At 34.8% G+C, this 14170-nt stretch overlaps 1 protein-coding gene across 1 annotated transcript in view; it reads right to left on the bottom strand.

Moving 5' to 3' along the window:
* Positions 1-10591, bottom strand: part of E75 (ecdysone-induced protein 75) — a 152225-nt gene extending 141634 nt beyond the window's left edge. Inside the window, exon 1 of the mRNA XM_035881322.2 lies at positions 9868-10591. Within this exon, the coding sequence (XP_035737215.2) occupies positions 9868-10369 (502 nt within the window). The 5' untranslated portion in view covers positions 10370-10591. The remainder of the gene's footprint in view (positions 1-9867) is intronic.
* Between the last annotated feature and the right edge of the window lie 3579 nt (positions 10592-14170).

The raw sequence follows: 14170 nt of genomic DNA, 5'->3' as shown, positions 1-14170 counted from the left end.
ACTGAAGAAGGGAGAACGAGAGACACGAAGAGAGACGGATAGATGGATATATATATATATATATATATATATATATATATATAGAGAGAGAGAGAGAGAGAGAGAGACAGAAAGAAAGTAGACGAGACAATGAAGGAAGAAGGTGAAAGAGAGAAGAAAGAGGGGAAGGAACAGGCTCAACCGTACATATTCGGCTATGTTAAAGCGTGTGCGTGCTTGGTTATTCGATGGATGTGAGGGATCAGAGGGAGTAGAAAGAAAAAGAAGAGGGACAGAAAGAGAGAGAGAGAGAGAGAGAGAGAGAGAGAGAGAGAGAGAGAAAGAGGGTAGAAAGAAGGGTCTGGACACGAGGCACACTCTCGCGCGCGTCTACGACGAATCCGTCCTACACGATGCACTAATTAGTCGAGACACGTCAAACTAACAAATCGTCCTTGTTAAAACGATCCTCAACGAGAAACCAACTTCGGTGGACACTTATCTATTACAATCGGCTACGTTCGCTAATTTTTTTCTTTTTATATTTTCATCGACATATTGTATTACATGAACGATCGAGAGAGAAATGAATGGATAAAAGGGAATACTATTTATTTGTTTGTTTGTTTGTTTGTTTGTTCTTTTTTTTTTTTGTTTTTTTTAATAAAAATCGCTCCTAGAGTATTCGTATGGACGAATAGTGAGGGATGAAAAAAAAAAAAAAAGAAAAGAAAAAAGATATTCAAAGAAAAAGTGACACATTTTTTCGTTGCATTAAAAAATTCATGAGAAAAGGAAAATGATAGAAAAAGGATTTCTCCCTACGACTTTTGCCCTGGTCCACTTCGCTCCGCCCCCTCCTCCCCTGGGATGATAAGCAAGAGATAGATAAATATATCGTAGAAGAGGATATTCGTTGAGTCGAACGAAGATCTTATTTTTCTTTTCTTTGAATTTGTTTATTATTTATTTATTTATTTTTTTTTCTTCGCTCATCTTTTTCTTTTTTTTTTTTTTTTTTTTTGATGACGATGTATTTAAAAATCGAACGAGTATCTATAAAATATGTATCTAGATATATATATATATATATATATACATATATATATATATACAAAATGTTTTCCGACGAAATAATTATTATACATAGATATCATTAGATTTCCGGTTCGTTTCCTTGAAAAGATAATTCCCGAAGTTCCGACTTTTCGAAAACATTTGTTCCCTCTTATCGGGACGCATACAGTATATGCATGAGAAGTGATCTAAGAGTGTGAGCGTAAGAGAAAAAGAAAAAGAAAGAGAGAAAGAGAAAGAGAGAAAGAAAGAGAGAGAGAGAGAGAGAAGGAGAGAAAATGAAATGGACACACTTGACGCGCACGTGCTTCGTGCGTGTGTCGGAAGTAAACGTGCGCGTGCGCGTGCATGTGCGCGCGAGCGCGCCCGTATGCACGCAGGCAGGCAGGCACGCACGCACGCACGCCCTAGCAGACATGAGACGAAGGGTCTGAAGGGTGTCTGCGCCCATGATACACGATGCGGCTTCGCCCTTCTCTAAAGGGACTCTCTCTTAATCTCTATCGGTTTTATCTACGTATAATACTATTGTATTATACTTTAATATGATACATACTACGTTTCACAAACATTCTACAAAGAAATATATGTATATGTATAGGTATATGAGTATGTATATATATATATATATATATATATATATACGCTGATAAATAACAATAGTGACAAAAGTAAACAACTGAACGTGAATAGAAAGGAAATGAATGGTTTAGATGACACGTATAAAAAAATATAATTAATAGGATTGAATAAGTTCGAAGATTATGTTAAAAACATCGTACTACAAATATTTCCCGTTCAATTATACTCTCAATGATATTTAATACGATTACCTAATTATCTTTTGTTTTTCTTTTTGCTTTTCTTTTTTTTAACATTTCTTTTCCTCTGTTTTTTATGCCTCTTTTTTCTTCGTACCTGATATAAAAAAAGAAGGAAAAAAAAAAACCGTATCGAGAGAGAAATGTTTTTTTTGCTTTCTCCTTTTTTTCGCTTATTAATCGAGCGTTAATCTTTCGTAAATTTTAATCGACTCAGAATTTCAAACACGTACTTTACTCTCGTTTTCATGCGTATCGAAAGGAGAATATCTCGTGTTTTCTTTTTCTTCTTTTTTAAAATTACTTCTTTTATTTTATTTTATTTTTTCTTTTTTCTTTTTCCTTTTTTCTTTTTTTTTTTTCTTTTTTGTTTTTATTTCTCGTCTTCTCGAACAATCAGAACGTACAATTAAAAATGATCTCTCACAAATTTTAATCAACGATACGATTTTGCTTTGACGCGCAATCGAATACGTATAGAAGGTAAAATATTTCGTTTTTCTATTTTTTTTTTCTTTTTTTTTTTTTGTTCTTTTCGTCTTTTTTTTTCCTTTTATCGAACGTGAATTAGAAACGGAAAGGGACAGTCTTTCGAGAAAGTTTTTATCATAGTACACGTACACTTTCATATACATATAATATATACGTATACGTATTTCTTCTTACTTTTTCATTTCGAGCCAGCATTTCTTTTTTTCTTCTTCTTTTTCTTCTTCTTTTTCTTCTTTTTTTTTTTCAAATGATCTATCGCAAATTCCGTATAATCAAATGATACATTATCATTGCTTTGATCCTAAACGACACGACACGTATCGAAAAGTAAAATAAAAAAGTAAAGTATTTACATAAATAAATTCTTCAGATTTCTTTTTTTTTTCTCGAACGTGAGACAGAGAGAGAGTGAGAGAGAGAGAGAGAGAGAGAGAGAGAGAGAGAGAGAGAGAGAGAGAGAGAGAGAGAGAGAGATCACCGACTACCAATCCGAGACAATTCCTCATGAAATTTTATTCAACGATATACTTTTCCTTCGATATACGTCAATGACGTTCTCCGTCCCTCCGCGTCTCCCACCCCTCCCCGTTCCCATCCAAGCTTCCCCGCTATCCCCCTCCCCGCTCCCCCGTCGCCCAGTCCGTTTGTCTTTCATCATTTTAATTCTTTCTGTCGTTTTTTATTTTCTCGCAAATGTGCACGATCGACGTGTCATCGAGCCTTGGCCTCCACCAAAAGAGCCAATGATAATGCATGCCGCGCCTCGATAAGCCGAGGACTATTTTAAAATACAGATTTGGACTGGTTCGCATCAACAATGGTAAACTTATCGTTTCGTTCTTACGATTACCTGTCTCTTTTTCTCTTCTCTACTCACGTATTTCACGCGCGCACACGCATACACACACACACAATAAAATATATATACGTATGCATGTATGTATGTATATACATTTATTATAAACATATCTCTCCTTTTCTCATCAGTGATTCTCTCTGTCACAATCTCTTTCACTCCGCATCTCCTCTTTATTTCTCTAAATATATTTTTCCAAAAAATAATCGTCATATTAGATTTTTCTTTCTCCTTGACCTTGCGACCTTGCATAATATCTGACGACATTATAACATAATATACGAGGAAAAAAGAAAAGGAATGACAAATCAAATTATTACTACAAATCGAACTTTGTACATTGCATTTTATATATCAACATCTAAAAAGAGAACTTCATTGATATCTAGCTTGCAATATGGTATCGTAGGTATCAGAGAACAATTTTCTCTTCGTTGTTAAAAATTTTCCCTTGCTTTTTTCGTTTTTCTCTCTGCTCTTTTTTTTTTCTTTTTCTTTTTTTTTTCGTTCTTCCCACGTCTCTGTCATTTTCACATTTCATGTCGATGGTATCGGACAAAATAAAACAAGGAAAAAAAAAAAAAAAAAAAGGAAAAAGAAGAAGAAAAAAAGAAAAGAAAAAATAACAAATAAATAAAGAAATTAAAAGTGGCGTGGGAGGGGGAGGGGGTAGTAGTAGGGAAAATTGGAAGCGAGAAGTTCGTGCCGTATTTCAAAAATCTAAATTTGATGATGACGCGAGCTACTCTATGCGACCCTGATATGAGTGAGAAAGGTTTTGTTTCAAAAGTTCGATATGTATATCCTAGAAATGAAAAAAAAAACAATATATCGACGTGTATACGAGAAACGAATTTTTCTATGTAAACACGGAAAAAAAGAAAAAAAGAAAAAAAAAAGAAAAAAAAAAAGAAAAAAGAAAAGGAAAGGAAATAAAAAATTCCAAGGGAAAGAAAAGAATTCTTTTTTTTAAGTAAAACGAAAAAACAAAAGAAGAAAGAAAGGAAGGAAGGAAGAAAGAGAAATAAATAAATCTTTGACAGTCGCATAATCGAAAAACAAATCATAATTATACCAAACAATCGTATCGATCGTATCTCTGATTATATGCCAATTCTCTTCGCTAATCTACTTCACTTTTTCTTCTTCTTCTTCTTCTTCTTCTTCTTTCCTTTTTTTTTCTTCTTTCACTTTTTTTCTTTGCGACTCCAACACTTTCTTTTCTAATGAACCGTTATTTAAAAAATTTCTTAATAAACAACTGGGAAATAATAATAATAATAATAATAATAATAATAATAATAATAATAATAATAATAATAATATTATTATTATTATTATTATTACTATAAATAATTAAACGTTAATCGATAATTAATCGAAACAATATCTTAATTATCGTCTACTTAAAAAAGTAATCAAAATTATTTTCACAATTTTTCATTTATATCTACGATCTTTTTCGCTTCATTCATTTGCATTGGATTTAACTTTATAGATGACCAGCGTGGTTTGAATTTTTGATTTAAAAAGAGAACAAAAAAAAAAAAGAAGAAAAGGAAAAGGGAAAAAGAAAAACAAAATGAAAGAAATGGAACATTCGAGCTTTGAGAAAATTGAAAGAAATATTTGCTCAGATTATCTGTTATTGAAAAACAAAATTTAAAATGCAAAAAAAATCGGCCTTCATGATATTAATATATGTTGATGCAATCGGCTAGCTCGATATTTATAATATGTTCGATATCATTTCCATCGGTCACCTTACTCGGTCAATAGAACTCGTACGAAGGTGATCAAAGGTGTTATAATCGACTTTCTTGGCCTTCTATCGATCGATCGATCGATTATTGACGATTGGTATCATTTATCCATTATCGATCGAATTGAGAAAGAAAGAAACATACTTAAAAGTACGTACTCGTACAAAATGTTATTCGATTAATTGGATAAGCAGAATATTCGTAAGATAATATTCATACGCGTATGAGTGTGATAATAATCTTTATTGGCCAATAAATTAATCGTCGAAATTTTTAATTAAAAAAGGGTGAGGGCGGACTGATTGGAGGAAAACTAAAAAGTTTCTAGACGAATTAAAAATTCCTGGGATTATTTTCGAAGATCCATTACTATTTCTTTTTTTCCCCCAAGACCTTTCGATTTGATTTCTTTACCTTTTTTTTCTGGTTTTTTTTCTGTTTTTCTTTTTTTTTTCAAATCGTAAGGAATGAAAAAAAGAAAAGAAAAGAAAAGAAACGAATTAATCTGAAAGATTTCGAAAAGGAAAAAAAAAAGGAAAAGGAAAGCAATTGATTTTAAATATAAATCCCGAATTTTTGGTACAACAAGAAATTTTTCAAAATTACGACATTAATTAATCATTAATTGACCAACTCTATTATAATTAACGAACGACTTTCGTACTTGTTTCTCTCCCTCTTTCCTCACTATTTTCTTTGGTATCGACAAAAATCGGAGAGGGGGAAAAAAAAAAGAAAATACGATGCACTTGACGGTTCAAGTGCATCCGTGATCTATTTTCGTCCGGACACGGACACCGTTCGGTTCCTACGTTTCTGTTAGAATATCATGCGAGGCACGGTAAGATTGTTTAAATTTCGCAAGAAAAGAAAAGAAAAAAAAAATGAGAAAAGAAACGACGAGGACGAGTACGTCTCCAAAAAAAAGAAAAAAGAAAAAAAAAAGGAAAAAAAATAAGAAAGAAAAAGTAAAAGAAATGAGAAGAGAGATTTCGGCTCGATTTATTTGCAAATGACATGGAAAAAAATAAAAAGCATAAAGGAGAAAAAAAGTATATATATATATTTATATTTATATTTATATTTATATTTTACTTTATTCTTACGATTCTTGTCGATTATCGTGAAAGATCGACTTGAGAATGAATGAATACGAATATATGAAACGAAGAATAAAGAAATAAAGAAAAAATTTCGTTAGGAAACGCACGAGTAAGCAAAGAGAGAGAAAGGAAAAGAGAAAGAGAGAAAGAAAGGAAAACAAATAAATAGAAAAAAAAAAGAAGAAAAAAAAACTCGTAAAAGAAAAATAAATTCATTAATCGTTCTTGCACGATTTATCGATCTTATTATCATTCGTACAAATTATGTGTTTTACATTTCTACGAGTATTACGCACACGTTACGTACCATATTTACATTTGTAGCTCTATAATATATACATATATATATATATATATATATATATATATATATACGTATGTATACGTATGTATATGTATGCATATACATAGATGTTACTTTTCAATAGGATAAGCCTGCTGGACGGTACTCGCTGACAATTAAGCTATAAATGGAACAAACATATTATAATATTATATTTATTAATTATATATGTAGATTATTATACGTTTAAATTTTTAATTCCTTTCTATACGGTCATGACATATTTTGATTTTATTTCTCTCTCTCTCTTTCTCTCTGATTGTTTCACGACTTATCTAAGTGCTCGTCGAACGAATTCTTTGACACCGCGTATTGTATATATTAATATAATTATCCTATCGTGTATCAAAAAAGAAAAAAAAAAGAAAAAAAAAGGAATAAACAAAATGTATTTCATTCTATCGAATAAATTTTGAAAATGAATTAAACACATATTTGTTTGTACTATATGAACGAGCTTCTAAATGAAACTTACTTAACTGTTATATTGTTATATAAAATTTATGAGAGAGCATAAAAAAAAAAAAAGAATTAAAAAAAAAAAGAATAATTACATTTGCTCAACGTAGCGTAGATAGTATAAAATACTAGCATCTTTTATTTTGGAAGAAAAAAAAAACACAATAACTCAATAATGAGAAAGTAATTCGTTAGGTTCGAATGGAGAAAATTGAATATTGCAAATTATCGACCCTGGCGCGTATCAATTTTTTCGAAGGTATAATTTTTTTTTCTCTCTCTCTCTCTCTTTTTTTTGTTCCTTTTTTTTTTTTTTTTTTATGAACGCATCAAAAACACTGAACTGAAAGTTACAATAAAAAAAAAAAAAAAAAAAACAGAATACAAAAAAATAAATAAATAAATAAGATAAAGAGAAGAAAAATTCTTTCTTCTTTTTTCTTCGAAAGTCATAAAAAAAGCTCTTATTACCTGGAAAAGTTTTTTCGAACAAAATTTGTAACATACGCCCTTCTCATTCTCATTCTCAAATATACATACATATACATATATATATATATATATATTTACATACATTCATACATATATATACATATATATATATAAATATATACAGTTGCATATAAATACGAATTTGTATTCGACCTTCGCATTTCGATCCACATATTTTTCTCGTCTATTCGTGTCATTTCGAGGAGAAGAAAGAAACGAGGACTTAACACACTTCGTTGGATTTCGTGGAACGCATTCGGACTGGCCACGCTCGCTCTCAAAGTCGTAGCTTTGACCTTAAACCTGTGTCAAGTGTTTACGTCGCACGTTAAAAGGCAATGTAATCTTTGGAGAAGAACTCCGAGGAAAGAACGCGTGAAGGATAGAGAGAAAGGATGGAAATGATAAAAGAAAAGAAAGAAAAAGAAAAAAGAAGAAAAATAAACGAAAACGAAAAGGGAGAAAAAAGGGAATAGAAAAAAAAAGAAAGAAAGAAAGAACAGAAAAAAAAAAATAATACAGAGAGGACGATAACGAGTCACGGATAATCTGGATTATGATAATTTTTCTGGCAAATCATAGTTCATATATTATTCAATTTTCGCGTTTCGAGAAAAGAATGGCTCTTTTCTCTTTCTTTCTTTCTTTCTTTCTTTTATTTTTTTTTTTTTCATTCTATTAAACGACAAGAATCCCTGCATCCTCCCTCTCCCTCCCAACCCCCCGCCCATCCCGATCTTCCTCCTTTTTCTTCAATCTATTAAAATTTCGATAAAATCAAAAATATTCAAAACAAACGCGATAAGATACGTAGGATAATGTTACGAAGATAAAAATCAAAGGCTAATTTGTTTGATTATTAGGGATCATGGAAACATGATCGATAATAATGCAAGTTATATATGTTATATTTATCGTTCTAACGATAGGACACCTAAGTAAATGCAATAATTTATTTCTTTCATTCGTCGTGGCAATTTTTTTTTTTTAGCCCGTGCACCATCCAAAAAAGAATAATAAAAAAAAAAAAAGAAAAAATGAAATAGGAAAAAGAAAAGAAAAATTAAGAAACGAACGTACCCTCCTTTTTTGTTGGGTCCCTTTTTTTCTTTTTTTTTTTTTTCTTGCTTTTCCTTCTTTTTATTCATTCGCTCATAGATCGTAAACTCATTTGCACGATTTTTAAACTCAGAAAATCACAATTGTCGATTTCAATTGCAATATTATTTGAAAATCTTTTCCTAAACAACTCTTTATGAAATTAAATAAATATACACGAGTCGATCGATGAATATTTCACCGTTTCGAAAGCGTATCGCCTAAGAGAAGCCTACGGGCTCCTTCGAAGGAAGTGAAATGTTTTCACCGTGCGAACCTTCAATAATATCTACTTAATGGTTAATATTTTTTTTTCCATTAAGAAAAGTTAAGAACTTTCACAGATTTATTTCTACAAATCATCTGAGTATTATAATTTTTTTTTTTTTTTTTTTATCGAATATAACAAGCGAAACACATCCACATTTGCAGTACGTTAAATTTATCAAATGGAAATTCACTTATACATACATACATACATACATACATACATACATACATATATATATCATGATAATGTTTTAAAAATTTTCAAGTAAAAGTCATTCCTTTCTTTTTTCTTTTCCCCCTCCCACTCCTCCAAATTTCACTTACAAAATTCACTTCCTTTAGTATAAAAATTTCGTGCAATTTTTTATAATGAAACGAAAAAAAAAAAAGGAAAAAAAAACGGAAGACAAAAAATTAATTTATCATATTATTTCGAATAAACGAATTATGTGTGAATGATCGAATAAAAGATTTCGATTGAAAGGTGTTGATATATATATATATATATATATATATATACACACACATATATTGTTAATAATTTTGACCATGAAATGCCGTTCCTCCGGATAGGCCGATGTGCACGACGATCGGAAACTCGCGCTTCCGAGAAGAAACACGATCCTGTGTTGAAGAAGCGATCGAAGTAAGTATGAGCAACGGCTCGTGAAAAGGAACCTCTAACGAAGAACAAAGAGAGCTATGCGACGATTTTATAATACGTTATTCCCCTACTTAATACTCCCTACCTCTCTGGCAACGATCTAAGCAACGAACATCCTCCTAAAGAATATACATTTATAACGAATTTATGAATCATTATCAGAGCTTGATAAAACGTCGTCGAACGTATCCTATACGTGATCTTTCCAAAAAAAAAAGAAAAAAAAAAAAAAAGAAAGAAAGAAAAAGAAAAAAAAAAGATAAAGACGTGATCGATTGTTAAAGATGTAAAATATAATAAAACGTACATACGTATGTAACAAAGTACAATTGAAATTACGTTAAATAATGCGTGGTAATATATAATTGATGTGTGCCTATATGTATATAGATAGATATATATGTATATATAGCACACACATATACATATATATAAAAATACATTACTCACCGAGATCGGGTATCGAGCTGGTAGGTTCTTCGTGGTGTCCCTTGGGATCGGAGGACCTGGCTCTTGAAGTAGGTGGTGGAGGTGGCGGAGGAGGAGGTGGTCTCATGCTCGAAGTAGAACTAACAACGACTGTACCCGATGGTGGTGGCGGTGGTGGTGGAGGCGGAGGTGGTCCCGCGTTATTATTGTTAACGTTATTACTAGGATGATGATGATGATGATGATGGTGATGATGATGATGATGACTGTTATTATTATTGCTATTGGTATTGTTGTTATTGTTGTTGTTGTTGTTGTTACTACTGCTGCTACTGCTGCTGCTACTGCTGCTGCTGCTGTTGTTCGTGGTAGTACTGCTACTGCTACTGCTGTTGCTGCTGCTGTTGCTGGTACTGCTACTACTGCTGCTGCTGCTGTTATTGTTGTTGTTGTTATTGTTAGTACTGACGGTATTGTTAACAGGTGCTGATCTGGGTGGTCGCATTTGGGTCTGTGGCGACATCAGGACCGTGTCGGAACGCGCGATGCCGCCGGCGTGGCCCTGGCCCGGCGGCCTCGGACACCAGCCATGCAGCACCCTGATGGCGCTCCTCACTTCCGCCTGCAGTTCGGCGGCCCTGTCCCTCGCCGCGTGAGCCACCTTCGAATAATTTCACCCCGCGCCACGCGGGTCCCAACGAATATTCTCCCTTTTCCTCTCTCCGCCGGTCTTCTTCTTCTTCTACTACTATTATTACTCCTTCTTCTTCTTCTTCTTCTTCTTCTTCTTCTTCTTTCTCTATCTCCTTCTTTTAACACTTCCCGTAGAAACACGAAATAAATAGACGTCGATTATAATCACCGTAAATAATTCGTCACATCGAGAAGAAACAAAACATATATAAATATATATATATATATATATATATATATATATATATATATATATATGTAGTCACTGATCACTCTCAAAATTACTATCTCATTATTAATATATATGTATTATATACATATACACACACGTATATATATATATATCGCACTATTCAACACTTTATCGCAATCGAATAGAAAGCTCCTTTACGCGAGGAATATATTTTATGCGCGAGGATCTACGGCGTCACGGTATATCCACTATGGACGATCGAGAATCGAGATACGTTGGCCCACTCTCTTTCTCTCTCTTTCTCCCTCTGCTCTCCCTCTCTCTCCCTATCTATCCATCTATCTTACGCTCTTCTGTCGTAAGAGATGGTGGTCTGCTGTTGCTGCTGCTGCTGCTGTTGTAGCTGCTACTGGAGCTACTGGTATTACTGATGCTTCTGTTGCTGTTGCTCCTTATCGTCTTGTCTCGCAACTCACTCGTCTCTCGCGTTCTCATACGTACTACGTGCGGCCTGCTCCCGACGCGAATGTCACGGTCAATGTCTTTACCACCCGCCGCCGCTGCCGCCGCCGCCGCCGCTGCTGCTGCCGCCGCCGCCGCCGTCGCCGCCGCCGCTGACGCTGCTGCTGCTGCTGCTGCTGCTGGCGCGTGCCACCTGCCGCGGAAACTCTCGCGGCGGCACTTCGAACTAATCGGGCAGTTTCGCGCGAAACCAACGAACCGACCGACCGACCGACCGTCCACCCTCCCGCCCAACCACCCGTCCGTTCGTCCGTTCGACCGACCGACCGACCGAACTCCCTCCCCCAATCCCCTCCCGCTCCCTCTCCTACGGGGGCCACCGCGAGGACGAACCGCGTGCGCAACCGAAGACTCTCCTCTTCTTTTCTCTTCGACGGGAATAAGAGGAAATATATGAAAAGAAATGAAAAAAGAAACCTTTTCCCTTTAGTATTCGTTTTTCTTCCTTCTTCTTCCTTATTCTACTTCTTCTTTTTCCTCTTCTTGTTCCACTTCTTCTTCTTCTTCTTCTTCTTTCTTCTTTCTTCTTTCTTCCTCCTTCCTTCCTATTTCTCCCCTCTTCTTTCTCGCATGCGACAAGATCCTCTTCCTTGAAAAGCAAGCGGAGAAGAAGAAAGAGAAAAAGAAAGAGAATTTAGTACGAGAGAGAGAGAGAGAAAGAGAGAGAGAGAGAGAAAGAGAGAGAGAGAGAGAAAGAGAGAGAGAGAAAGAGACAACGTGCGTGAGAGACAGTTTCTCAACGTTCGTACGCAAGAAGAACAACGGTCGCTTTGGTTCTTCTCGTTGCCGGACGCGAATTCCCCCTCCCCATGAATCCTCACGTAATTTACCGATCGACGACAACCTGACAGACGTTAAACCTAATTTTCCCCCTTTTTCTTATATGTATATATATTCCTTATGTATATATATATATATACTCCCTCTCTCTGCTATATATATATATATACAAACTAGAGTAACGGTAATATTCTTCTTTTTTTTGTGTTCAATGATCACTTTCAAAAAAAAAAAAAAAGAAAAAAAAGAAAACTCTGGTTCCTTCGATCTTGTTATTCGATTAACCGAGGAAATTCTTGGAAAAACGTACGATCACTTATCGATATACCTCGTCATTCTTCTATCAATTCCTGCTCTACTCGTGGGCAAAAATAAAGAATAAAAAAAAAAAAGGCAAAAACCGTTAATAAAAAGAGAAAAAAAAACAGAAAAAAGAAAAAAACGCGCTTGCTTACTCGCTAACCCGTCTTTCTACTTCGTTTCTACTTTAGTCTCTCTCTCTCTCTCTCCCGTTTTCTTTACCTTTCTGTTTCTTTCTTTCTTTCTTTCTTTTTCTTTATTTTTCTTTTTTTTTCTTTTCTTTTCTTTTCTTGATCTCCACGTAATAAATACAATGAAACGACGAAACGAAACGATATAATGAACGTGAAGTGGAGAAAAGAGGGATAAAAAGAAAAAAATATTAGTCACGTCGTTCGTCCTCGTGCGCGGGCGGCGACGAAGCCGACGACGACGAGTACCGTCATCGGCGCCGGCGAAAGTGAGAGTGTGCGCCGATCGGAGTGGTCGACCGAGTCGCGACCGACGGCGACGAGGACGACCGATTCGCCGTGCATAAGCGCGTCTGCTTTGCGTTCTGCCTCCCTACACCTCCCTACCTATCTGCCTACCTATCTCCCTTCCTCCCTCTCTCCGTATCGCCCAACCTCCTTCCCCCCACCACACTCTCGTTCGGTCTCGCTCTCGTTCTCGGTCTCAGCTAGTGAGAGCTAGCTCCCGACCTATAACGTTCGACGTTCGAGCTCACGACACGATATACTTATTTATTATGTATGTATGGGATATATGTATGCGTATCTATATACCTACGTACGTGTGTACGTACATGTTTATATATGTGTGTACATACAAAATATATATATGTATATATATATATATATATGACGCATGTATGTATATATGTAACTATTGTACGTATGACACAAGGCTCTTTTCTATATACTTGCCTGCGTGCATATGCACGCATCAACTACTACACTGACCCCACGCCACGTATTTCTCGTAGAGATCTCCTAGTGAGGAGCGTACGCATTTCCCCTTTCCCACCCGCCCCCCGCCGCGTCCCCCGCCCCACCTCACCGAATCACCAACCTCCCTTCTTTTTCTCTTCGAAAATTCGTTTCCCTTTTATCACCCCTCTCTCTTTCTCTATCACTCTGTCTTTCTTTCTCTTGGCCCGGTGATCCTTATTAACACTCCTGACTGACATTCTCTGTATTTCTTGAGAGAGAGAGAGAGAGAGAGAGAGAGAGAGAGAGAGAGGAGAAACGAGCAAGTCCAACGACTTTATTTTATTACTACATATATATATATATATATATATATATTTCTTGGTATAATATTGACCATCTTTTCTTTTTCTTCTTCTTTTTTATTCCGTAACCTAACCTAAAAAATTGTCTCTTCGTAGGTCGGACAAATATCGAATTCGTTGGGCTACCGAACGATAAATCTCCTCTTTTTCTTCCTGATTCTTGTTATTAGGGAAAGAATGAATTACGAGAGAAAAAGTTAAGAAGCGACTTATACAGGTACGTATTGTTAAAACATTAAAAGTATTTTATTTCGTTTCCCTCGAGAACTTATGGAAGAGGAGTCGAGTAAAGAAAGACGACGAAAGTAGAACACGAGTACGGAAAAGTATTGGTATGTTTGGGGAGACAGATTTTACGAATATCGGGACGATCAGGACAGTATCTTTACGATCGTCGGACCCTATCAAATTTTTATTTTTTAATTCTTTTTTTCTTCTTTGTTTTTTCTCTCTTTTTTTTTTTCTTTTATCTTCGATCACGCGACTCATTTATTTGTTCAGTATTATCCTATAAAGATTATTAACGAAACGTTGATAAAGAA

This window comes from Vespa mandarinia, chromosome 20 (genome assembly GCF_050613455.1).
Source record: "Vespa mandarinia isolate Hongniang chromosome 20, ASM5061345v1, whole genome shotgun sequence".
Taxonomy (NCBI): Eukaryota; Metazoa; Arthropoda; class Insecta; order Hymenoptera; family Vespidae; genus Vespa; species Vespa mandarinia.
Note: the sequence above shows the minus strand (reverse complement) of the source record. Positions and strands in the feature narration are given on the sequence as shown.